Source organism: Anser cygnoides, chromosome 2, assembly GCF_040182565.1.
Source record: "Anser cygnoides isolate HZ-2024a breed goose chromosome 2, Taihu_goose_T2T_genome, whole genome shotgun sequence".
Classification (NCBI taxonomy): domain Eukaryota; kingdom Metazoa; phylum Chordata; class Aves; order Anseriformes; family Anatidae; genus Anser; species Anser cygnoides.
In genome coordinates, this window is record NC_089874.1 from 127,201,749 (window position 1) to 127,228,554 (window position 26,806).

The 26,806-nt window shown below is 44.1% G+C and overlaps 1 protein-coding gene and 1 non-coding gene across 2 annotated transcripts; both read right to left on the reverse strand.

The window, feature by feature from the left end:
- Positions 1 to 116: 116 nt before the first annotated feature.
- On the reverse strand, positions 117 to 206 carry TRNAY-GUA (transfer RNA tyrosine (anticodon GUA)). Its single transcript is given in 2 exon segments — positions 117 to 152; positions 170 to 206. It is a non-coding gene; the product is annotated as a tRNA-Tyr (tRNA).
- An 8,774-nt stretch (positions 207 to 8,980) lies between these two features.
- Positions 8,981 to 26,491, reverse strand: VCPIP1 (valosin containing protein interacting protein 1). The gene is made up of 3 exons (XM_013172546.3): positions 23,656 to 26,491; positions 18,491 to 18,577; positions 8,981 to 15,485 (listed from the first exon to the last, which is right to left on the reverse strand). The coding sequence occupies exons 1-3, from the start codon at positions 26,342 to 26,344 to the stop codon at positions 14,617 to 14,619; spliced, it is 3,645 nt and encodes a 1,214-aa protein (XP_013028000.3). The 5' UTR covers positions 26,345 to 26,491; the 3' UTR covers positions 8,981 to 14,616.
- Between the last annotated feature and the right edge of the window lie 315 nt (positions 26,492 to 26,806).

Genomic DNA, 26,806 nt, shown 5'->3' on the forward strand with positions numbered 1-26,806 from the left:
CCCACACCCCGCCGTGTCCCCCCCACCCCCTGACCCTCCCCCGGTACCAGAACCGGCTTCGAAATTAAAAAAAATAAAATAAAATCGGTGGCAGCCCCGCGGCGCAAAACCGAGCCTCCTTCGAGCCGGAATCGAACCAGCGACCTAAGGATTCCCGCGGGCGGCGCCTCTACAGTCCTCCGCTCTACCAGCTGAGCTATCGAAGGGAGCTGCGTGGGGCCGCCATTCCGCGCCTCACAGCCCGCCGCCCCTCACGGGGAGCGGGGCTGGTCCCTTATTTAATGGTTATCGTTGTTACTAAATAGTGTCCTTCACACACGTCCTGAGAAACAGCTGCCACCCTGACATGAAAATTAGGCTTTCAGGGTGTTGTACATTTACCACACATGCTTACATGCCCAGTTTGTTGGGGGATCTCACTGCTTTGCCTGGCTGCACTTACCTCAAGACACACACATCCTAAACCAAAAGGCAGGAGAATCCAAAAGCAACTCTCTGTAAATACTAATTCATGGTGCGTGTCACATGAAGGGACACACACAACGCACACATCCCCACTTAGAGAAACGCAATTACTGAGAGGACAAATACCTGGACCCCAAACTGCAACGTTAAAATACCCACAGGGCTGGTAGGCCCTGGGGGTGCCCGCGTCTCACACGCCTTGCAGGTTGGGGTCTTTAATACCGATAAAATGCTGCGTGTCAAGACCTGTCAGAAACACCCCTATTCTTCTTCCTAAAGTTGCATGTGGGACAAATCAGATTTAAAATATGTATTTCCAAGCGCAAGCAAAAATGAGGGAGGCCGTGTCTGTTAGTCGGGGTTTTAGGGTGCTCCTGAGGAAGAAACAGTGAGGTTCCTGCTCCCACGGCCTCACCTCTGGTCCTGAGCAATTGACCAAGGTGCGGATGCAGGAGCAGCCCCCTGGCAGCCCCGTAACGCACTGCCACGCAGGAGCACGGTCTCCACACCACAGAGTCAACCCTCTTCCATTTTCACCTCCTCCCAGGCACTGATGCCCTGTGGTTACACGTGCACTTGAGAAGCGAGAAATGAGAAATGTGGGTTTAAATCATGCCCAGCCATCCCACTTACTAGGTGGCTGCTCTAACCACTACCTGCTTATATATTAAAAAAAGAAAAAAAAAAAAAAGGAAGCACCCCAAACATCTCACCACATCCTCCTGTGGGTGCATTTACAAAAACCTGAACTCTGCACAGCTCTTAGGAGAAAAAGGGTGTGAGCACCTGCCTTAAAGGTATGGGTAAGGAGTTCCTGAGCCAAAAAACATAGGAGCGTCTTCCTGCAACTCTGCGAAAGACATTCCTGGAGTCAGCTTTTAGAGGTACTTGTCCACTCTGCTCACCTTATGACTGTTTAGCATAGGGCCCAAACATCAGTATTCTTCCTTTATTAATGTGCTTTTTACTTTAATGGTCAAAATAAATCATCAAAATAGTACATGGCTTCTTATTTCAAACACATTTTTGTCTAACTTCAAAAGCTGGTTCACTTACGGAAAATCGTTAAATACCTGAATAGAGGAAAAAAACTTCTTGAAGCCGTAACAGCCATGAAATCCATGCAACATTCCAGCATAATCTATTTTCTAGATATTCCCCTACACAAAAATCTTAAACTGCAGGTTATTCGTATACACGAAGCCTTAGATGTACGGAGCGTACACATACATATACATACACACGTATATATGTTTATATACCTACACGTTATGTACAGTGCCTCTCACCCAGTGGGGACGTGGCTCCGAAGCAGGGTTAGCGAGAAACCTTGGCTTGCAGCGCCCCCTGCACACGCACACAAGAACCTCAGTCCTTGGTACCTCCCATGGCAGAACACAGGAGGAATAACAAAAACCAACTAACCAAAGCATTTACATACATTACGAACCTACTGTCACACCTGTAAACTCGTACCATTGCATCTTTCACAGAAAAATAATATATATATATATATATTTTAATTTACAAGCAGTCTTTGCCTGCTACTTACTATATAGGTGTTCAGCACCAGCCTGCACTCATTGTGATTTGCTTTTAGTATCCAGAGATGACAACACAGCAGGTTTACCCACATCAAAGCTATGACAAGAGTCTTTGAACTACAAAAGCTGTAATAAAAATAAATAAATAAATAAATAAATAAGACAACAAAACACCCTGGGACAGGATTTATGTCATCAGCCTCATATATTATGAAATGTCATCATTTAGCATTCATTCATACTTAATTCAGAGTCACGGGAACCTGAAATAAAAATATTGTAGTTTAAATAAGTACCTGCTTCTATATTCCCATAGTAATACATATGTTCTTAATTTGTAGGAAATGGATCCTAACGAAAGCATCAGCTGAGTCAAACTACTAAATTAGTAAGTACTGACAGTCCTGCTGTAGAATATATAATATATATATATACACACATATATATATATATAAAGACATGTTATGACATCCAGTAAACACTTGCCTTGGAGTACATCAGTAAGCACATACACACCTCACATAATATATATTTTTAATCTTGTATGCATTACTGTCTCATGTGACAAGGTCTAATATTACGGAATCTCTTCTACGACATTTTTTTTTGTTTTACCAACTGCTTATTTAGGAAAATCCCTAAGAAAGGAGATATAGACTGGTAGTCTGTCTCTGTGGTAGGATACGGAGTGTCTCCCCCCACATGCCACCCTTTTCATGCACTGTCCGGGCTGTCACTGCCCACAAGCCATCAGGAACAGCCTCAACAGACTCCTAGCAGAAGACTCACCAGCCTGCTATATCCCAGTCCCATTCTACAAGATCTGCTTTATACCTTCACTTGTGCTTCCAAAGACTCCCTTGTCACAAAGGAGAGCTCCATTCCAGCCTAGACCTGAAGAACATGGCGACCAGATGCAAAAACACTGCTGCAGGTTCAGGTTTGCAGTACGAGGCAAATTATCACCATCACTCCAAGCTGATAGCACTTCAAGTGCCACTTTGCCACTTCCCCACTGCCTTAGTTAGTGGGGTCTCCTGACAAGCTGAAACCAATTGGTATTTGGATTTGTAATTAAAAGGAAGTCTTGTCTTCTGATACTAAAATGACAGGAAGAAAGGACACCTGCACATACTAATCCAGATGATTTGCTAAGGTGAAGTACTCAAAGATTCAATGATGATCCTGTAATTTGCCCTGTTATTCATTCCCTCTTGCTGAGCTTTGCTGAACTGCAGGAGATATATATCTATACATACACACACACACATATATATACATGTATGTATTAGGCATTCATTATGCATCTGATCAGCAGCTTATCAGTGACTGTTCCTGCTGGGAAACAGGTCCTTTTCTGTGCAATGCTGATGCTTCAAAAAAAATTATACCCAGCTGCAGTGGTAAAAAGGTACCACACGATTAGGCCATATGTTAAGTCTGTATGTGTTTTACTGAACTGATTTGATGTCCAGTTCTGTGACAGTTTCATCTATTCCCTCTCAAAGCCTTTAATGAACAAAAAAAAAATACCAGTCACAAATCCATTTCAAATGTTCACAGAGCTGAAATGATGGAAGGACTCCGAAGTAATGTGAAGAAGTGAAATTGTTTTGCTGCTACCCTCCTTGAAATCTTATTGTGAATTCAGGCAGGCAGTTAAACATTTATCTGGACAGCTAAGCTATACAAGGAGCCAGAAGGCACAGGGCTTAATATTGCTGTCAGGAAGTTAAGAATAATCAGTCTATCCTGCATGATTTGCCTGTAGGTTGTTCAGAAATCTTACAATGGAAGAACCTAGAGTCTTTGTCAACATTATTCTCTGCACAGACAACCAGCAAAGCCCGCAGCTGACTTCCTGCTATGAGCACTTCAGTCTTTGAATCTAGCAAAATTTCTACAAGGTAAACCCAGGAAATAGTTTTGTGGATTGTGAAAATGAAGTGGTTTATTTCCTCAGTGAAGTTTCCCAGCTCAAAAACAATTGCTGCCAGTCTCATAGAACTAAGGTCTATTAAGTAAACATGACAATTGCTAACATCAAGACGAAGAGCAGCATAAATGAGCTTACAGCTCTTTACCAGATTACTTTTAGTAGTTTTCAATGCCTCATCGCTTTGAGTGTCTATAATCTCCAAAGCTCAACACTGGCAAAAACACCAAATCAAAACCCCGGGCATCCATCAGGACTTCAGCCCAGCTACTAGACTCGGTCTCGGAGCGCTACTCACTCAGTGCTAAAGGTGATCTTCATGGTTGCACCAGCCCTGTGGGGGCTGAGCTTGTTTGGAGAAAATCTAGATGAAGACCAGGAAGATACTTACCAGGTACTTTTTAAAATTAAAATATTTCTCCATATGGACAACCCAGTATTACCTGCATGCGCTCCGTGTCCCAGTACCGACGATCCCAGTTTGTCACTAGCACTTGAGTCATCTCACAATCAGCTCAGTGAGGCTGCAGTTCAGATCAATTTCAGCTTGCTGTGTGCCTCCAGTCACACTCAGTCTTTTTTTCTTTTTTAAACTTCTCAGCATCAAACTTTCTGAAGGGCAACGTTCTCTGCATGGCTGCTGAAAACGATCTGCTTTTGCTGAAATTTTCTCTAAATGTTCCTTACAACATTCTCCTGAAATGACAAGCCTTACAGGAACAAAACACTTTACTCACAAGAATGAACAAGCTTTGAGTACTTTTGACTCAATCTATTTATACTGTCTTTCAGAGAGGAGAAAAAGTGCTAATGCCTCTGCCTGCCAATTTGCCTGTGTTCTGTTGATCATGACACAGAAAAAAGAATTACATGTACCTTGTGATACCCTGAATCACACTGGTACTTTATCACTTTACCATATTGGCAGGTTTACTTTATTTATGCTAACGGAGGGAGGGTGGAAATATAAGAATTAAAGGCTACTATATCACAAAAAATATCAAAATAATTAAGTAGATCTGGATTTGCTTAGAGTTTGCACTAGTGCATTAACCTCCATGACAGTTATGGATCATTCCAGAGCACAGAAAATATCCTCCTGCACACTCCCAAGGCAAATTCTGTCAGCTTCTCAAGGAGGCTGTATGGCTGCTCTAACAATTCTCAAGTGGTCTTTGGATCAAGCCTTGGAATTAAAAAAAAAAAAAAAAAAAAGAAAAAGAAGAAATCGCACACACAAAACAAACAAACAAACCCCACCAGTTTCCAAGTACAGGAGATCAATAAAGCAACTCCAGCAATACAGCCCTGCCATAGAATAATTGTCGCTCTCAGAGATGACATTACATTTCAGATCTCATAAGCTGCTCTGTATCCTTGCTTCTGGCAATCCTCAGCTGTCACTGGCTTGAGAAGAAACTGAGAGGTCATGCTGAGCTCACGCTTGCCTCTTGCACAGAGCGTGATGAAATTGCACATGCACAGCTCTGATGGATGCTGTCATTTAGAAACCAAGTCCCAAGCCTCATGTCATCTGCTTATGCAAGCACAGCAGCAGCTACTCTGATAGTACACCTTTGAAGAGACAAATTTCTGGTTGTCAACCACTTTACCAATGGTTTCATTGCCACAGATGATAATTTATCTGAGGCACTACATAGTAAACATTATTTTTTAAGGGTTAAAAGTGGAACAACCTTGAATCAGTCAAATGGTGAAAACATTCAGACATTACCTGTAGTCTTGTCATCCAACCTTCCAAATAAATAATGATTCTGCTGCAAGATTAGATTACATCAATCTTGATTATCAAACCTTACTAATTTCTCAAACGCCACTTGTTTATTTTGGAAATCAGGGACCCAGCGACAGGACGAGAGGCAACGGGCACAAACTGAAGCACAGGAGGTTCCAGCTCAATATGAGGGGGCACTTCTTTGCTGTGAGGGTGACAGAGCACTGAACAGGTTGCCCAGAGAGGCTGTGGAGTCTCCTCTGGAGATATTCAGAACCCGCCTGGATGCCATCCTGTGCAAGGTGCTCTGGGTGATCCTGCTCAGCAGGGGGGTTGGACTGGGTGATCTTCAGAGGTCCCTTCCAGCCTCGGCCAGTCTGTGATTCTGTGAATAATTTTACTAGTTATGCTGAGCCTGTTAGAAATAAAAAATTAATCCTTTCACAAACATCCACACAACTTTGGAGATTGAAGAGATTCCCTTGGAAGTCGCCTATTAATCAGGTATTAGCAGCACACATTTTCCCATGCTGTTTTGGTATTATGCCCTAGAAAGACATCACTACGAATGCCAGAGAAGTCAATTTAATCCTTCGACCAAGACCACGGTTTGCCAACACCGCGAGTAAACAATTGGTCCTAACACAACAGCTTTGTAAAGTAGCTGGAGCTAAACTGAGCCAACCAAACGTGAACAGCAGTCGGGCAGCAGTGATAACAGCTTTTCAGTGGCAGTATCGGAGCTAGATACAAGCACTCAGCCTAAATTTGTTGGTATCCCGGTGACGAAGGGAAAGCACTGGCTTGACTTTCTACTCCACCCCCCTAACAGAACATTGTTCTGGTTCCCACTCTTCTAAACTAAGTACAAGACTCCTTTCCACAAGATCATAACAGGAGTCACGCAGACAAATCTTCTGTTATCACAGCGGGTGATGCCAGAGATGCCGGCCTCTGCTGCTTGCACAACTGCAGTTTGCCTTTTGTTCCACCACAAGAGCGTTCCCATGTCCTGCACAGCTCCAGCAGCGGGAGAGGAGGGGAATTAGCAAGTGACTGCAGGTGCAAAAGACCGTACGCTTCCACGCTGGCTCCACTTCTGCAGTCGGTACTGACTGTCCAGGAAAGGGCCTCAGGTGCAGTGAATGATTTTTTTTTTTTATATATATATATGCTTGCACAAAAATGCGAGTGTGTGACAGTTTCAAATACAGTACCTCAGGTTTAGGGTTGGAAAAATCCAAACTGTTAAAACAAAAAGAAAAATATGACTTTCAGTGTAGACTATAGTTGACAGTGGTTTTTTGTTTGTTTGTTTGTTTTTGAGCTGCTGGCTTATTAGAGACCTGAGATAGCTTGGAAACTGAATGAAGAAGGGAACAAGCTAGCTAGACTGACTTCAAATACAGGGAAGCAAACAACAACAACAACTAAATCTGTTGGTGAATATGGCAGGGTAAGAATTGGTTAAGGTTAGAAGAAACGGAGGGAGCAAAGAAATACAAACTGGTATTTAGCATCCTCTGGTGTACCATGACTTGAATTTTCTTATTTTGAAAGCAAAAGGAAGGTACTTTTGACTATAATTTCCCTTATCCCTCCTGCTGTCTGCAACAGTAATTGTGATTTCCAGCATCCCTCTTGGGAAGTCTTATTTTAAGAAAGACACGGGGGAGGATGGGGGAGTAGTATTCCTGTAAGCACAGCGTTCAGACATAGGACTTGGGCATGTACCGAGCACTATTTCAGCAGATTTGAGCATGCAAATAGTTACGAAGAGGAGTTATTTCATACACCATAATTTTAAGTTAGGCTCTTGCCTTTTCTCTGTCTTTTGGCTCGCTTCTTGCTGCCACAAATCCTATACCACCGTGCAGCAACAACGGGCTAGGCCTCACCCCTTCTCTCCCATGGGATGGAGAAGGGTTTCTTCGGCAGCTTCAGCTCCTAGGAGAACAGAGGTGGACGCCAGGAAATCCCCAGACTCTGATTCAGCCACTGGAGCTTCAAAAGCTAATCGCCCTGGAGGGGGAACGCCACCGAACACTGCCACCTTACAGGACCATGAGGTGATATTACGATCACGGAGAGATCCCTGTGTAGATTCTTCCCTTGACAGAAGTACACCCACAAGTCCTCTGCTCTTCCAGGAATCTCCCTTCACTCCTTTCTGTGCCATACGTACGGATCTTGGAGGAAGTCCAACAAGGTTTTAATTCCTATCGGTCTAATTTGTGTGACATTGGATCATTTCTCTATTGCCTCTCACCGTCCCTCTGAAAGCAGCAGTATAAACAGAGGACAATAAGCACACAAAAATCTCTGTTATAAAAATGATCCAGTACCAAATGGCAGATGAAAAACAAACAAAAACCTAGCACAAGATCAGAACTCGTTAGGATTCACAGAGGCACTGCACAAACGTGGGAAAGGAGAGAGAGGTAACATCTGGTAAAAGGGTAAAGTCTCTCTCTACATTTTATATAAGAATTTGACAATCCAGAAGAAGCTTCATTTTAAATAAAATCTTGTATACTGAGTTGACAAAATCTAAAATCTAAACATCTAAACATCTAAAATCAAATTTTTGTATTCTGAAAGAAGATGCTTGAAACCATGGGCCAAACACTTATAGGAAATGACTTCATGCCTTTCAAAACTGGGTTAAAAAAAAAAAAAAAAAAAGAAGAAGTACCTACTAAACCTTCTCCTAATTTCTGGCTGTTTCCTTGTACCTGCCATCTTGAAGTTTCTTATTTATTGAATGCAAGTTTCCAGCCAGCACCGACCTAGCACAGATCTACAGGATCACTTTAGAAGTGAAATTAGATTAGCTACCAGCAAGGCAAGCCACTGGAAATATTTCCAGCAGAAAACAAAATTAGGCAGCCATTTAAAAAAAAACAGAGGTGGATGAAGTCCAAATACAATTCTGGGCTGCTATGTCATAATCATCAAATCAATGCCTTTAATTAACAGAGCAGAGAATGAGTCTTTTCTGAAGCCTCTGCAAGGTACTGCAACAGAGGTAATGCTTACACAGGAGTCTAACGCCTTTGACGATTCTAATAAACTTTCAGAACCACCCAGCATCATCAATTTAAGTAATTCAGATCAGAATAACCTAGTTCAAAACAGCGGTGACAAACAGGTTTCTGTAACATCAGCTTTGCCATCGAGTCTGTTACGGACCCAAGCATTACTACTTTTCTTCATCTAGGATTAAAAAGTAAGTATTCAAAAGATCACGAATGAGTAGAGGCCAAGATATACTCCAGCCTCAATAAAATAAACTCGGCATCAAACAAAGCAGCACTGTTTTTTTATTAACTTTTGCACTCAAAATGTGTGTTTGAATTGACTCTTCTTTATACCCCAAGCACCTTCCGTGAGTCGGTACATATGCTGATGAACATCCAAGATTCATTCGCATCCTGATCATATAAAGAAATTGTTTTTGTGAGGGGTCTTGTTCTGGCAGGAGGATGGGGCTTTGCAGCCATTTTAGAACAGGTCTGTTAGGTACAAATAAAAGGGAAAAAGAAAACAAACCCAACAGCTCCAATTTAAAATTAAGAACTTAAACAGATAGTAAGGCTGTGTAATCAATAACAGAAGAAAAATGAAAGCACTCTTAACTTGGTTGCTTCATACATACGGTATGGGTTTTGGCTCAGCTTATGGAGAATGCATTAAACAAGATGAATAAACGTCTAGTTTAGCACTAAGCATTTAAGCCACTGAAATACAAATCTTTTAGAGGATAATTATCAATTTTTTGTGATGTGACATGCAATCAGAATTACCTCAGCACATTTAAATCCATCATTTAAAAGAATGTTTTAATGCTGTCTCATTTTGAATTAAAGCCTTTCAATAAATATAGGAAGAAGCAGCACAAGCTTCACAGATGGATTTTATGACATCTTTGCAGGCTCAGAAGTTATGATTACAGCCATTTTTTGAAACAAAATACCACATGTAGTCGGTGGAATAAGCACAGAGATAATTTAAGTAGTTGTCAATATGTTCGTGTTTAAGTACTGCCAAATTTTGAGAAGCCTCATTCTTCCAAATTATACTATTCACATTTGTGTATTACATGCATGCCTTAAAATTTTGGTTTGAAATACATTTTGATCAATATTTCAAACCACTGATTACAAGATAAGTGCCACATATGACTTGGTCAGCATTTTCTCACATCATCTTCTTGGTGACAACTTTGAAAAAAAGACTCAGATCTCAGATTTTGCTCTCAAATATATAAAAATCTGCTTTTAAAAGTCTCTCAAATTCAAAGGTCCTACGATGGGTTTAATGAAATATTCAGAATAGGTATGAGATCAAAAGTTTTTCTTTCAAAAAGTCTCTTTAAATGAACATAGCCAAAGCAAAATGGACGACATCAGCTAACTTTTCTAATGTTTATACCAGTTTTTCACCTTCTGTACTAGTATTCATGTATGCAACTAGAACGGAATTTATATGTAGAATGCAAAAGTAATTACAACTCACTCCTTTTGTAGCCAAATCAGTGTTAATCAAATAGGCTCCTGTGTGAAAGGCTAGATAAAAGTTGCATCTTATAAAGCCAAAGCAAATGTTTTAACTTATAGTTTTAATATAGCAATCAAAGAAAATTTCAAATACTGTACAGTGAAGTGTAGTATAGTACACTATATACTGTTATAATACACTATTGTTACATTACAGATTAAAAAATCAAATATAATTAGTACAGCAATCACAAATAAAACAAACCAAAGTGTGCTGGATAACAGCCAGTGCTGCGAAGATGGTATAATTTCTATGCTAGTTTCTTTTTAAGTCAACATGTAAAGCACTTACTGTTTAAAAAGATTTGTTTGCTAAATATATACACTATTAATTCTTATTTATACATTTTTTTTTAAATAGCATTCCCTCCTAAAAGTGCACTCTTTCATTTCTTGGCAATAATCCTCATTAAACGTAAAATAATTCTGGAAATACCACTCAGTTCAACCTTTTATTGCTCAACCGCAGGCGTAAGGGCTCAGAGGGAATCCTGCATTCGAAAGATCTTAAGCAACTTACTCAGTTTTAAGAAGCTAAACTGATATTCACAAGCAAAAACAAAGAAACCACTTACTGTCTTCTTTTTTTAAACGGAAGGATCAACTTCACGTTATTATTTTACAAAAGCATGTGAATGCTGCTATTTGAAAAATGGGAGCCAAACAAACGTAGAGGTAACAGTGGCATCTTCTTAAATCATTCGCTTTTCACTCATTACATTTCAGCTCGAACGTAGCTCTCCCGGTTGTAAGCGCACTAGGAATTTCATTACCTGACGTTTTCACAAGAAACTGAGAAAGCAGCAAGCAACCCTGCTAAAACTCCTTACAGCAACAATAGGTTCTACTTCTCCAAAGATTTTCAATCAAGCATTCTGGTTTGGAAAGTATGCCTGCTGTACAGGGTTGTTAGCACATGGCCTCACGTGAAGCTGCTGGTCTTGTGTCACAGACTACCTCTTGTTCTTATTTTGTACCGAGAAGACGAGTAAACTACATGGGATTCACAAAGCCAACAATACACGTTGCTGTTTTGTGTCTGTCACAGTGAACACGCCCCAAATACACTTATATTACTTCATGTGAAAAATGTCTTTTTCCCTCACTGAAATTCAGCCAATTCTCAGACCAACAGCAGTATCAAGAAGTCAACCTTACTAACCAGCCAAACATTTTAGTAGTAAAAACCTTGCGTTTGCCTGGAAAATGGATCTGTTCTCCTGAGGCTTCCCATGTGCTCATCGAGAATCTAGCTCTTTTTTTCTTTTTGTACTTAGGTTACACCTCCAAAGCCATAGTCAGGTTTATGATTTTCAAGTAATTTAAGTCGTCTTTGTCATGAGGCGCTGTGTTAGAAGGTGGCTGGCCCCTAGACAACAAAGCGATGAAGGCAGGTGCTCAGAGGGAACTCAGCAGCCCAGCCTAACTCCCGAGGCAAGAAGCTGGGCTGGTTGTTTTCTGTTGTTTGAGAGAAAGGTGCACTCTCTGCACCACCTGAGATGTCCTCTGCACGGGGTTCGCACCCACAACGAGCCTTCCCTGCCCTCGTACCCCACCACCACCTTCCTGCCTAAGAGGGCAACCTGACAGGCACACGGGTGCTCACGACAGGCACACTGATTTACCTCAACTCACAACTGCATCCACTGGTAGCAATCAAACGAAACATCTGCTCAAGCTTCCACTTGGATGTTCTTTATTTCGCTTCTCCTGTACAGTTACACATCGTGCCAGCAGGTAGGTGCAGCTTAGCCTTCTTTGAGAGTACCAAAAGCCATCTTTCTCAGAAAAGCTGGTATTTAAATGCATGAGAAAGCCACGTGAAAGAAGAGCACTGCACCAAAAATATACACCAGCCTACATCAGACCAGAGGAGCTCACATCAGATCATCCTGTGATTTTGACACCATTTGAGACCATTTGGTTTGGGGAACTGGAGAGTTCTGATCTGCACAGTGTGAGTGGATCCCAGAGAAGACACTAAGGGTGAGTGAAAGCGAGCTATTATCCGTGCCTACTTCTATTTAGTTAAGAAAGGAAAATGTCAAATTACTGCTGAAATAGGAAGTGTGTCAAAATCAAACCAAGCCTTCCTCTTTACACAGTCAAAGGCACACAAACTTCCGCACTCTTACCACAAAGGCATCAAAGTAAGCGTCTTTCCTTGGAGTAAGGATGATGTGCAATAAATACTTCAATTTATTTCAAAGTTAAAATTCTCTCATATACGCAGTTTTTTTCCAGCCAAGGAAGACTTTTCTAAAGGAAATGTTAAAAACGTCTAAGCGATAGCTATCTTATCTAGAATGCAAGAGATCCAGGCGATGCCTCCCCCTTAGCCTCTCCTCACCCAAGCTCCGTCCCAGGAACATGCCCCTGCTATACCTCCCTAAACCTCACACTGTGACAAAGCACAATCCTCAACATTTTACATATAGAAGTAGCCTTCAGACAGCTAGGCTGATTCATGGGAGACTAAATGTTTTCAGAAGTCGTGGCAGGCTTCCAGCTGCTGCATGTGCATCCTGTTTCTCACTGAATAAGCCCCGCCAGTTAATCAATGCATCAGCAAGGTCGGTTCTGGTGTGCCAAATTACTTCATGCGCTCCAAGCTGCCAAGTCCTAACTCACAGGTTTGCAATTTGAGATCTTAAAATTTTTATTTGTGAAAAGGTGATTCTTACATTTTACCTATAAGCAGTGGACTACATGGTTAAAGGTTTATTCCCTCCGCATAAGAAGTTAACCAGCAGAGGAATTTAAATTGACTTTGACAAAAATGAGGGCTTATTCTTTAAGTGATTTGCTTCAGTTAGTTTTTACATACAAAAATAAAATCCTCCCCCATGGGACATTTTCTCGTACTAGCGCTTAGAACTGTTTAAGTGATTAGAAATGTAAAAAGTGGAGACTTTTCCGAATACAAACATACACGATACAGACAACACTTGTGAACTGGTAAAAACCCACGTGTGCACAAACACTGACTTCGATATTTAAATGCTCTTAATTCCTTTGAAGCTGTATTAACATCTTTCATCCACTCAGTGTTATTTTGCCATTAGAGGAAGCAACAATAGTGCACTTAAGTCTGACTATGAAGATAGGAAGCAAAGTGCAGTATCAGATAAACGTTCCGTCCTTGGGGAGCAAGCACGAGGGCTCCCTCTTAAAAACTAGCACTGCAGCTCTGATGAACACGCTACGTAAGTGGATACCAGCTGCATTAGCACTGATGCAGGTTTCCCTGCATCACAAACTGAAGCGAAGCTAAGAGAGGTGGGCAGTCTTTGCAGACTTTACGGACAATGGAACAGCACGCAGTGCTTGTTTCCACTGAGGAAACGGGGAGCTTCCAAAAGCTCAATTATTACTGAACACTTGAGGAGAATTTAGGTTAGAGAGTTGTTTCCTTCCAATAAAATGCTAATTTGCTCTGAGGACAGCTATTATTTGCTCTTTTTTTTTTTTTTTCCCATTACTGACCAATACTAATAATCAAAGCTTTTTAAGAGAAATGGATTTGCTAATGAACGTTTGCTATTCCTTACAATTGCCAACTTCTTCTCTCCTGTACTTGTATTGAAAGTTGCACAACATCTGAACCAGCTCAATATTTGGGAGGAAATACAAACACGCTATCACTTACTAACAGAGCACCAAAATGGTTGTGTTGGCTCAGACAGCCATGCATAACCACACCACATTCACTTTATCTTCATTGTACACTTTTTTTCTAACTTGCTCAAACTGACGATACGCAGAAATTAGAGAGTTTACTACAGTCACTTATTCCAAGATTTCTGACAAGCGTATACAGCTGTATGAATGAAAAAAAAATTAAATCTGAGGAAGTGCCAGTGTAATTAAAGTACTGTGTATGCCACGTTGTAAAATTTACCACAAGTTTAGTTTCAGTTGTTTTTTGAAGTTTACGCGTAGTTCGTGTTTATGGCATACTTTTGAGTGGAACTAAGTACCTGGGACAGGATTAACCTTGTCAAGTTTCTAGTTTTGCCTGGTTTAGCCTTTCCAGTAACCTTAAACTAGCGTGGTAAGAACCTTGCATGGGCTTAAATTTTAAGACTTATACAGAATTAAAAATTACAAAGAACTTTCAGTAACCCACATTACAGCAGATATTCATCTCAGTGCATTTCCTAATAACTAATTTACAGGTAACAGAGCCAGCCTGGGTAGCAGTATGGTAATATTAAAAGCTATTGCCAATCACACACTTGCTTATCATGCACTGAATAAGATGATATAATCTTTGACATACATACAAGATTTAATAGCTAATCACTTTGTGTGGCCCAGCCAATAAACATTACATTTGAACAGTAATTTCTTCTACCCTTATTAGATTTTAACCTATCAAGAGTGATCCATTGGCTCAGTAACATTAGTAATTCCTGCATCTTGACTATCCATCTCCTCAAGCTCCTCAACAGAATTTCCCTTTTGTGCTTTAGACCTCGCAGGGAAAGTTGCTCCCACAGAATTCACCATGTTACCATCAGTTGATTCAGTATTCAAGTGTTCAGTACCACCTGGTGCAGAAAACGACTCGGGTAAGCCAGCCTGGAAGCTCCCAGTTTTAGCAGTTGAACTCACTGCCTCTGCTTTTCTTTGAGAGACATCAACTGATGCTGACTGCTCTGTATTCTGATCCCGCAAATGTCTATCCATTGAAGCCTGAATAGAAGAGACCATCTCCTGCAACTTTTTTCTCTGTGCCTCAATCAAAGTAGGGTCAAGCTGCCTGCTGTCTCTCATTGTCACAACTCCAGGAGCTATTCGGATAAGCTCACTGTTACCAGAAGCAGCTGTGAATGCAGAAGGCTCAATTTTGGCAGGACTGAAGTCCGTTTCTGTGCTATGCTTTCTTAAGAGTGGTGTTTCCCTGGCTCTTTGATCATGTTGTTGACTACTAGATGCAGTTCCTAGGGAGTGGCCCTTGCCTTGAAATGCAGTTATGTTATGCAGTTGTTCAGATTTCTTTTTCACTACTCCACCACTACCCAGCTTCAGCATTCCATGCGAAGGGCTTGCTTCCCTGCTCCTCGAAGTAGCTTCGGCGCGCACTTGACTTAAGGCCTCTTTAACTAAGTCTTCAACATCAGGACCGATGGGAAAGTGCCCAGCAGCATCCACACACAGCTCTAATCGATCTTCTGCTGCATTGTACACAAAGTTTTTACCAGGCAGATGCGGAAAAGTACAGTGTTTGCCGTCAGCCAAACCTATAAAGATAGAAAAAGTTATTCAAAATGCTAGCAGATTTAAAATTATTGCATCAAAGATGTAAAAAGAAACACATTTAAACTTTTTACTATGGGAGAAAAACAATTTAGGCTTGTATGCCTTAAGATACCACCCACAGTATACCCCTAAGACATTGCTGCCTTCTGTGGCGATTCTGTTGAAGTGCCAGGATTGTAGCACCACTAAATAAAATAACCCCCTTGGTAGGGCTTGCAGTTCTAACACAACAGAAGTTGAAGAAGCAGCACATGCCTGCAGTAACACACAGAAAGCCAAACCCCACCACCACCCTAACCTTCCCCTCCAGCCAAAAAACAAACAAAAAACCCACCCACAGAAAACATTTAAAGAGCAGAGAGCACATTTCAAATTACTGTGCTTCTGGAGAAGTTTAAGACCTCTCCCATACTGGTTAAAATAGTAGGATTTCAGTGTGCACAACTGCAGTTAAATCTAAGGATGTTCATATTTCCTATTGCTTGTCTGCTCAGAGAGAAAGTGGATAAACAAAAACATTTCAAGGTTACTATGTTTAGTAGCCCTAGGCATTGTAAGTATTAACCTTTACAAAATAAACATGAGACATAATATTTGTGATTAGCTGTTTGTTTCATTAATCTACTTCTGATTTGATAGATCTGGCGTCAGAGCTCGCCAGGCAAATTTAAGTTCTGAAGCCACTCTGTGTCAAAAAAGAGAACAATCAGCTTTCTAATTTTTTGGTCACAAATTACAAAATAACTCTCATCTCTGTCCCATACAGACGGTGGTATAAGCAGTAAGGCATCATTTTAGTGACAATGGTTTCTATGAGTTAAAAGCTGTCTGCAGAAGAAAACTTGGCTGCCACAACTCTCTTCACTTCAGTTCTATCAGCTATGAAATGAGAGCTACAACAACAAAAAAAAACAGACAAGGCACTTTAAAAAAACAAAGTGCAGGGAATGGGTAAAGTCATAGGATTTTCCTCATATTCTCTTACAATTCCTCAAGAAAAATACCAGAAGTTACAGAGAAGGGAAGAAAGATAACACCTAAATCCTTCTTCTATGTTATCAAATGCAATGCAGTCAAAACAAGTATTCTAGGCATCAACAAAAAGGCCACTCAAATAATTTGATACGTTATTAAACGGTTTTTATAACGATGAACCAAGTGACCAAAATCATTCAGCCTCCAGGGCTTCCGATTCACGCTACTACAGCTGCAGAGAACCTACAGATGAGATATTCTTCATTTCAACAACTTCAGACACACAGCTCCTTTCTTTACATACCCATGGGAACTGATAACCAACCAGCCAAAACACGCTACAGAACAAAATTTAACCCCAAACACCTGTCTAACTTAGCCTGAAGAACAAAATTTAACTACATAATCTACCAGCTCAACCTTCGCTTGCAGAAGAGAGTGCTGCAAGAGTTTCTATCAGAGACCAAACCTGCCTTTGAAAATGTGATCTTGAAGTCCCAATGAGATCTCAGACAATCCGCTAAATCAAATTTCAATTGATTAATAGTAACTACACCTGATGGAAAGCTTTGCTTCAAATGTTCAGTATAATAGCTGCGTTAATAAAAATATTACAAATATGTAAGGAGCTTCTTCACGTGAAAAAAGAAACTGTTGTACAATAATTGATGTGGAAGTTTAGTAGTTCATAAAATACTAAAATCATACGAGTTTGCTAATGGTGAAATTGTAATTCTACCCACCAAGCTAGGAGGTAAAATACCTACACATACAGAAATGCAATCAGAATCAAATCAGAATGGCATCTCCCCCAGCCTTAGCTCTTACACTGCCAGTTGGCAAAATACTTTAAACCAGGCATTTTCTGAGTTAATGACCAGCTGGGTTAAAGTCTCATATTCATTTTAGGCTCTCAGCTCCAGCTAGTCATTTATCAGTCCAGAACGTCCTTTCCACTGGGCATCACTTCAAAATAATTCGCTTGCCACAAACAACACAGCAGTCTTCACTGTACGAGCACAGTAAAAGGATGAAAACTAAAATGAAGCAGATCTGCTGTAAGACACTCGCATGCCTAATCTATTCCCCAGGCTAATAATTCAGTGAGAGGTAACGTGCATTAAGTATGCCACACATTTTAGTTATTGCAAACATAAAAGAAAGGATGTATTAAAACAGTTGATAATAAACTAAAAAATAATCAAGGATAAGTTGATAAAACTGCTTAGGAAATCAAACAGTAGGAAAGTGGCAAAGGAAGTATTATTATAGATGAAACCACAGGAGCTAAGCTGTGAATGCAAAGACTTCAACAAGAAAACAGACTCTAAGTGAGAGAAAATAACTCAACAGCACAGTTTATGAAGAATCAGACGTTATTCTTTGTAGGCAGTATTTTAAAAGCCATCTAAAAATCAAATATTCTTGAATTGCTTGCTTGCTTATTCCACACATAGTCCAAGATGAGATATTTATCAACATGAAAAGGGGATGGGTAACTTTGCTTTTGAACAACAATCTTAGGAATATCAAAAACAAATTTAACCAACCATTTAAATTTAAAACATGCAGTAGCCCTGTACAAAACACCTACTAAGACACAGTAGAAAGATGAACTCCTTGTTCAGCGAGTGTTTTAAAGTATAATAGAAATAGGTCCTGTAATTTTCTCTTTGTTTGATCTTTCCAGTAGGAAAAACAAACAAAAACCAAACCACAGCTGACTTATTGAAGTTGTTTGTTCTAGTCAGGAAGTTTATACGGAGATGTATGGCTATAGAGACGATTTCAGAAGAACATATTTAAGCTGAATGAACTAGTCGTAATCTGATTCCCCAGTCTTACAAAAGGCTCTGAGGGAGTACGAGGAGCTCTACAATGTTATGAAAATTAAAGGTGTACCATGCTAATACAATAAAGTATGTTTATGCTTACAAGTGACTCAAGACCAATTTACAGTTTTAAAGGTTTGAAAACAAAGGAAGAAAGAGCAACAAAAACAAAAAAATACCTGTGGTTTTCTTCATGATGCTGTAGAATACTCCACCCTGCTGGAACAACTGAGGAAGCCCCTTTGCATAAGACCAAACATCTTCTCCTGTAAAAATCAAACACAATTGTGAGGATTAAGCACTCCTATTTTAACATCACAGACAACAGCTGAAAAATGTAACTCCTTGGAATAAATTGTCACTCTCTTAAATGCAATTAAGAATTTGAATTCTGATTGCTTATTTGTAGAACACGAACCTAGGACACTGGTCAACTTACAGGAAAACATCCCATAGTCCGACGTGCTCCAGTACAAAGGTTCCCAAATTTGATGTGATCCAAGCTGCAGCTCCCGGTTCTTTGCCAGGCCGTACACCGAAATCTCCTCTCCCCTCTTACCACATGCTTACGCTAGGAGATGACTGACACTCTTCCAAAATTCAGGCACGTATCCTTGTGCATTAAAGCCTCAATTCTGTATCCCTACACCTTTCCCCAGACGGGGTCTTAGTGTCACAGCGGCCACACAGCGGGCTTCACGCTGCAGCACGAGCCCCTGCGCAGGCAGCTGGGCAGAAATCATGTCCCTACCTCCTTCCCCCTTCCTCTTCTTAAGGCTCGGCAGCAAAATGCCGACGCTGGGGCCCAGCAGCCCCCTGGAACAGGCGTTTTTCAAATGCGCCAGAAATGGCGTTGAAATGTGACAACCTGAAATGCTGCTGAGGGGTTAACAGACAAAGCAAAAACAGCAGCCCCCCTGCCCCAAGATTACGTTAAGGAAGGTAAAGAACGGAGAAGGAGCTACAAGGACAGTATCAGCGACCTAACAGAGCACCTGCTCCATCCTCAGGCGTGCTGCTCCTCATTCTGCTAACCACTCACCTGCTTCCTAGCAGTGGCACGTGGCGTAGCCGACAGAGCCGCGCAAACAAAAACTACTAACAATGCAGAAACAATTACTGGGCATTTACATTTTCCTTAAAAAATGAGTGTTCTCCCCCACGTCACGTCAAAGCTTCAGGGATAGTACTGAGGTGGAAATCGCAGCCTTCTTTCATCATTACAATCTCCACAGCCGTTTCTCTCACTGTTCTGTTAAAACCGGAGAACGTGAATCATCAGCTAAAGTTAACTGGGACAGGGATAGCTGGAAAGCGTGAGGCTGCGAAGTACTGCCCACCAATATTTCTTCGCTTGCTCTTAAGAGCAAAATAAAAGCACAGAGTTATTTTTAGCAGCTTACACACCCAGTGAACAAAGCCCTCCTGTGCCTGCACTGCATAACCCACCAGGTACGCCACCCCTCGGGGAGGAGAACGGCCGACCCCACGACAGTGGCTTTACGTGGCACCGCCCGCTCTGAAAGCCTTGGTGCCGTTCCCCGCCTGCGCCCCGCCAGAAGGATGCTGCGGGCCGCCTCCCCGCTCCAGGTGTTCTTCAAGTCCCCGTTCTCCGTAACAGGGAACGGCACCTCTTCGTGTCCTCTCTTTAGACACTCAAAGACAGGAGCCCTACGTAATCTGGCTCACTGTAAACGCACTCATTAAACCACAGGCATGCTGTTTCCTTCCATTCATTTGCACATCGAGCTCACAGCTTTGACCGAGCACTAAAACGACACGCTGGCCTGGTCAACAGGCATTCACTTCCCAGCAAGAAAATCCAGCAGAGAAGCCACCTACCACTCTTTCTTATTTTCTGGCCACAGCCAGCAGCCACACAGTGGCTGACTCTGTTTAAGGACCCCCATGCTGCTGCATTTAGCAGCCCGCTCTTATTTGAAGGGTTCCCATCCCTCCCACAAGGCCACCACCAGGCTTTTAGGAAAAGTCCAGTTTTACAGCCTCAGGCATGCTTTGTCACGCCTTGCACCAGAGAAGCAGCTCTGCTTGGCAGCTTTTTACGTGACACTAGCAAGGACCACGGGCAGAAAAGTATGGTGGGCAGGGCTCACCAAACAAAAACATTGAAAGCCACTGAAAGAAAGAAAGGAACCAAAATAAACCCTTGTGCTGTTTTGAGAAAGAGGTCTCAGATTGGAACAGCAAAAAGAACCAAAACAATTCTCTGGAGCTTCCCAGGCGGGAGTAACTACTGCGCGTAATTCAGCTGAACTATGTTTGAGGTCTGCAGGTTTCCGTTCCCAGCTGGGTCTGACCGTTTTGGTTCTGTCTACAACGGCAGTAAGACATTTACAGGTCACAAACCGATCTGGGCGATCGTTTAGCTGGATGCAAAGCTCCCTCAGGCCGCTGTACTCACCGCAGGGCTGATGTCCTCCCCACTATTTCCACCGCAGCGCTCCCCCGGAGCAGGCTCCGGCCCCGCAGCAGGAAGGCAGGGCAGCAAACGCCGCGCACCCTGCCCGCAAGCACGCCTGGAAAGAGCGGGCGCAGACCAACCCGTGCCAGCGGCAGCCCGCAATGGTCACCGCGTGCAGCAGAGGAGGCGTGCAGCAGCGCTAAGCAAACCCAAAGCTCTGCTGATAAACGCAGGCTACAGGGAGCTGCGGCTGGCTTTAAAACCCACTGTTTAAATCCCAGCAAATCCTGGCAACAATTAATTGGTTTAATTCAAACCTGGCCATTTGGATTTCACACGAGCTGACAGGTTCATCAATGCAAAACAAACCAACCAAAATAGATTCATACTCGGCTTGCACGTATCCGGAGTGGTTTTGCCTGGGTGTAATTAAATCAGTTTAAAAACAAAATGCTTTCAACTATGCTGATGTGAAATTAAAATTCCTTTAGTCACTTCCTTATAGAATTGTATAGTTGGAGCTAAATAAAAATAGGGGTAAAAGCTTCACATTTTATGCATGTTTTTTGTAAAGTAGCTCAGAAAAAAAATTACAGTATCTAATTACCCAAGGGTTATTTTTAAATTATGTATGTAAAAATTAAATAACATGGTCTAAAATTTTAATGAGTTAACGAGCCAAGACCAGAAGAGAAAAATCCAAGTAACTGCAATGGGAAAGAAGCATCAATCCACCCAAGAGGAGACTCTGTAACAAAAATCTTCTAAGCACCCAGAACTAATAGCTCTAGATCAGTGAAGACAAACTTTAACTACAGGCATGGGAAAAAAAAAAAAAAAAAAAAAGAAAAAAGAAAAAAACTTTTGGTCCAGAGAGCCTACTTTAATAGCACCTCTCCTCTTCATGTCCTAATCTGACCATGTTGGATGAATATTTTTAAGAACAATAAGTTAGAGCAAGAGCATGAAGGCCAAGCTGACTCTCAAACTTTGCAGCACTCTTCTTTAATACCAGAGAAACCTAGCTGAGAAGCACTGAGGTTTCCCTTCCCAGAAAGGCTGAACATGCCAGCCCGAGGAGCTGGCACCTAAACCCTATTAAGAAAGGCTTAGGAAATGTCTTCGGGTTTGTTTTCCCACTGAAAAATAACAATTGGAAGTAGCCAACCGCCTAGATTTTTTCCACGAGTATTGTTGAAGGAAAATGAAGCCCTGATGCGAAAAGCGGCTACATAAAAATAGCACCTTATTCAGTCGCTGCCCAGGTTGTTGTAGCTGGGTGGTTTATCACTTGCTGCCACTTTTAGTTCCATTAGTAACGCAACATGGATACAGTTGGGGAAGGGTGAGGTAAAGGCTATTCTGACCTGTGCTTCACAGGAGGCATCTCACAGCGGGGAGAGTCAAAGGCAAAAACCAATCCTTGAGCACAAGGCTCACAGCTTATACGTGAGTAGATGCAAAAAGGGAGGCGCCTTAGTGCTGAAGTCACCAGGATACTTTGAAAGCACCTCCGAGGCTTCTGTAAGCCAGCGAGCACATTTTCGAGCCTATTTCTTGAACGCTCTTTTAGTTTCACCTTGGAATTCGGCGAGCTTTCCGACCCAGCCTTTCCCTGCACTTTGGAACTGCGACCCGAACGCTGGGGCGGCGAGGCGGCAAGTGGCTCGGCGCGCTGTCGTGCCAGAGATAGCGGAGCGAACAGCCGGGCTCGGGAGAAATCAAAGTTCTGCACTATGAACTTCTGACATGTCGCTCCGGACTTATGTAATGGGTTTGTTTCTGCAATATCACGTGCCTCAGCCACGCCAAATCCCTCCGGCAGAAGGGGAGACTCCCACAAAAAAAAAAAAGCCTGCAAACATGACTATTCGACTTGTTCGTGCAGCTAAACGATAATTGCTCGTCTGCTTCCTGTCAGTAACAGCAGCGATGGTGAAACTTAACAAAGAGAAGTCATTGCAACGTAGTTCGGTCGTACATGTTGGGGAGGAGAAGAAAAAAAAAGGAAAAAAAACAGACCAAAAAAATCTGTCTTTTGTCAGTCAGCAGATTAATATATGTAATTATCTGAAGAGACTGGCGTGCGAGTGAAGGCCCAAATCTCCTGAGTCCACATATGAGAATAAAAGCCACAGGCAACGGAGAAAAGTTCATTAGTTTTGAATTATTACCAGGCATTTACACGAGTGACAATTTATAAGCTTAGCTTTGCTACCCTACGTCTACAGCTGGGCTTCAAATACACATTTAGCTTCTTTCAGTTTCTCCTCTGCCTGCATTCTGAAATAATGCTTTTCATGGTTCCTGCTTGAAAAATAAATAAATAATATAAATAAATAAATAAACACCCAGACCTTCACATAATGAGCAGATTAGCTTAGGAGACAACGCTGTATTGATCTGCTTACACCAACACAGCTCCCTGTGGGGAGAAACACCAGGACTTTATCCTAATACAGGGGTGAGAATTTAGTCCTCAAACTTCCGACGAGCAGCCAACATCCCCCTCTCACATCTACTCTGAATTTCTTTCCTGTGACCCGGGGGAGATGTAGGAAGCGGGCGTGTGTAGCTCACACAACACGCGCATCAAATGTCTGCTTAATGAGATGCTGGAAAAACAAACAGAGAGCGCAGGTAGAGAGACAGACAGAGAAGGAAAGGCATCGACTCCTAAACGGCAATTTCTAAGAGAGGCTTTCACAGCAAAGAAAAAACAAGCACCTCATACACACATTTTAAAATTCACAACACTGAAAATCACGGACAGCACGCTAACTGTTCCTCTAAGAGAGGAGTAACGACACTAACCTGCTCCATGGTTACAGCAAAAAACAGATGTATATAACTGTATTTTGTAAAATTTTATCTCCCACTTAAAAACCACAATTTTAAAATACAACCCGAAGCCAGCCTTACCCATTAGTGTTGCTAGAAGACACAGAGAGTACATCTCCTTATCAACCTGCTCTTGCAGCTCCTTCGATGAGATTTTACTAGTCACAGCAACGTCTTCATGCTTCACGGCATGGGCCGAGTGCGCTGCAGTCGGCGGGCTGCTTTCCTCCTTGCCTTTCAGGATCTCTATGGCAATTCTGTCGCCGTGCTGCAGAGGCACGGGTTCGTTCTCCATGCCTTCTTTGGGAGGCAGCAGCTCTTTAGGAGGAAAACCATAGCGAATGCACTGCAAGTACGGAGGGATATTGAATTCTCTGGCTATGCTCTCCTGCAGTTCCAAGAAAGTGGTGGTGCACTTCAGGGTGAGCATTGACTGCCTCCCATCATTGGTCGTTATTCGGATTTTCTTCTCTTTTGTTGATGTAGGTGAATACGGGGCTTTCGTTGGCGTAGCAGGTGCAGAGGACGGCCCCTCACGAACAGCCCCCGGGGAAACAGTCCTAGGTTGCCCTTTATGCTCTTGTTTCAATTTTTCGCTTTTCCGTTTCTGCATCACAGAAGCCTGGTCTGCAATGTTCTGCTGAATAGTTCTTTCAGTTTTGCTCATATTTAGCTCCTCCTTGTGCAAAGTTTTTGTCTTCTGTCCGGTCAAAATAATTTTGGTGGGAAGCTGTGCCTCTGCCTCTTGTCCTTGCTGCACCTCGTCAGCTCTTTGGGCGTGAGCACCGTCGATATTTACAGGGGTGTAATCATCGGGGTTCTTTTTGGCAGTTTGATGCAATATCGTGTTGACAACTTTCTGAACAAGAATCTCGCTCCCGAACTCCCCGGGGAAGTGCTTGGTAACGAGCTTCATGGCAACATCGTACACGTTGCTGTTCAGAGAGGTGTCGCTTTCGTACTGGAACCAATAGACCGTCTCTCTCACCACTCTTCCACCCCACTCCAGAGTAATAGGGAACGCTTCGGGCAGATTGTCGTATTCTTTACCTTCCCAGTAGTGCTTGAATCCGCAGCCGCACTTGCCACCCGTGGACCTGGTGTTGGTTCTGTCCCCGTCCAAGTAGGAGACGGACCCATCCTCTCTGACGCGGCGCACCAGGTTGCCGTGACACCAGTTGCAAGCAGTCAGACTGCTCAGGCTGTAGTCGGGCACCAGCACGTCCTTCGCAGGGTTGTAAGAACACACCAAGCTGTTGAGGGGAAAGCTGTAGTTTTTGTCAGGCCTGAGTTGCCCGTGGGTGCTTTTCGCCAGGTTGTACAACTTCCCGCCCGGCGCCAGCCACTCTGGAGGCACGTGGTGCTCCGAAAGGGCCCCGCAGATGAGGCACCTGTGAAGGCGGTTGTCCGTCACCGCTTTTTTGGCGGCGGCGGTGACTTCTTCGGGCTGGACTCCTATGACACCAGTCCTTCTGTAGAAATACTGATGCACGTCGGCGACAAGACTGGGATGAATACCGTGTTTGCTCATGAAAACCTCCTCCATGGCAGCAACCAGCCTCATCAAGTACTTATCTTGCAGGCTTCTGTCTCCTCCAATAACGCAACCGCCGTCCTCCTCTAACTTGATGTACTTTTTGATGAGGTCTTGAGGAACTCCCCAGGCTTTGGGAAGGAGCTTCCTAGGCAGTTTAGGTAAAGCAGCACCTTTTATTCCAACTAGAGGGATATAATGGTTACGCCCCGAACTACTCCACGCAATGCAGATCGGCTTGTTCAACATGCCGTCTTTCCCCATGCACTTCTCTAGGGGTACCAGGCCGGGGAGGAATGTCGCTGAATAATCCCCGGAGCTCCGCATTCCGCTCAGGGAGTCTAACAGGATGATAGGCCGGTGAAGCACGTTGGCCAGGCCGAAGATGTGGATGTTCCTGAGGCCCATCGGCACGCCTTCGGGAGGAACGAACAAGGGGTCGCACTCGTTGATGATGTCCTCCCACTCGGCTGCGTCGATAAAATCGTGGAAGAGCGCCTTGTAGTGGCTCAGGTTCTCCTCAAAGTGCTTCTTCAGGTTCTCCCGCAGCGCGTGCCAGAACAGCTCCCGGCCAACGAGCGCCCGCGAGACCGCGTGGACCAGGCAGTGGCCGTCCCCGTCCACGTGGACGGGGATGAGGCACTCCTGGCTGTTGTTGGCCTTCTTGATGTCCTCCAGAGTGTCGTGCAGGTAGACGAGGCTGCCCGAGCGGTCCTTGCCGTAGCCGATGGTTTCCACGTGCTCCGGCTCGATGAGGAAGGCGCGGTCGCCCAGCAGGGAGCAGTCAAAGATGTCTCCCTGGTTCATCTCCGTCAGCAGCTTGGCCTTGCCCGTCTGCTTGTCCATGCCGTAGCGGGCCAGGATGGGGGCCAGCAGCTTGCAGTGGTAGTTGGAGAGCCCCATGACTTTGACGAGCTCCGTGCTCCGGCGGGGCGGGCTGACGCCCAGCAGGGCGTTCCGCAGCAGGTTGTGCAGCACCACGTCGGGGTCCGTCACCTCCTCCACGGCCAGCAGCTGCCGCTGCTCGTGGCGCCGCCCGCAGTCCGTGCACTCGATGCTGCCGCCGCCCTGCGGCCCGGCGGCCGGGAAGAACAGCCGCGCCTGGCATTTGGGCTCGGGGCAGGTGCCCGAGAAGATGCGCCGCTCCCGCTTCTTGCCGCCGGCCGGCGGCGGCGCCGGCGCCTGCTGCTGAGGAGACGGCGGCGGCGGCGGCGGCTGCTGCTGGGGCTGGGACATCTCCGGCGCTGCGCTGCGCTGCGCTCCGCTCCCCGCCCCCCACCCCGGCCGCCGCAGCCCGGCTCCTCCTCACGGGCTCCCCGCCGCCGCCCGCCGCTGCCGCCCGCCGGCCCCCATCCGCCGCGGAAGCCGCCGGCACCGCCGCCGCCGTTGCCCGCAACGCAACGGCCGCTCGCACTTCCCCGCCGGCCGCGCAGGCGCCGCGCCGCCGGGGCCGTCGGGAAGGGGAGTCCCGGCCGGGAGGGCGGCCCCGCGGCGGGGAAGGGAGAGGGCAGGGCGCCGGGACTACGAGGGCCGTCGTGCAGCGCGGTCACGGGGAGAGCAGGGAGGGGAGAGCGGAGCCGGCTGCGCCGCCCCGCGGGGATTGTGGGAGTTGTAGTCTGCTGCCGGTGGGGAGCGCCCGTGGGGTCCGCCGGCGCTGCCATGGCGCTGACGCCGGGGCGGGGGGGGTGGCGGGGTCCA

Bases quoted from the DNA above. Each gene is read 5' to 3' on its own strand.
- VCPIP1 (XM_013172546.3), bottom strand. From the start codon at position 26,344: ATGTCCCAGCCCCAGCAGCAGCCGCCGCCGCCGCCGCCGTCTCCTCAG. The intron at 18,578-23,655 runs GTAAGGCTGGCT...TGATTTTTACAG, and splicing joins TCTTCTAGCAACACTAATGG to GAGAAGATGTTTGGTCTTAT. The intron at 15,486-18,490 runs GTATTTTTTTGT...CTATCTTTATAG, and splicing joins CATCATGAAGAAAACCACAG to GTTTGGCTGACGGCAAACAC.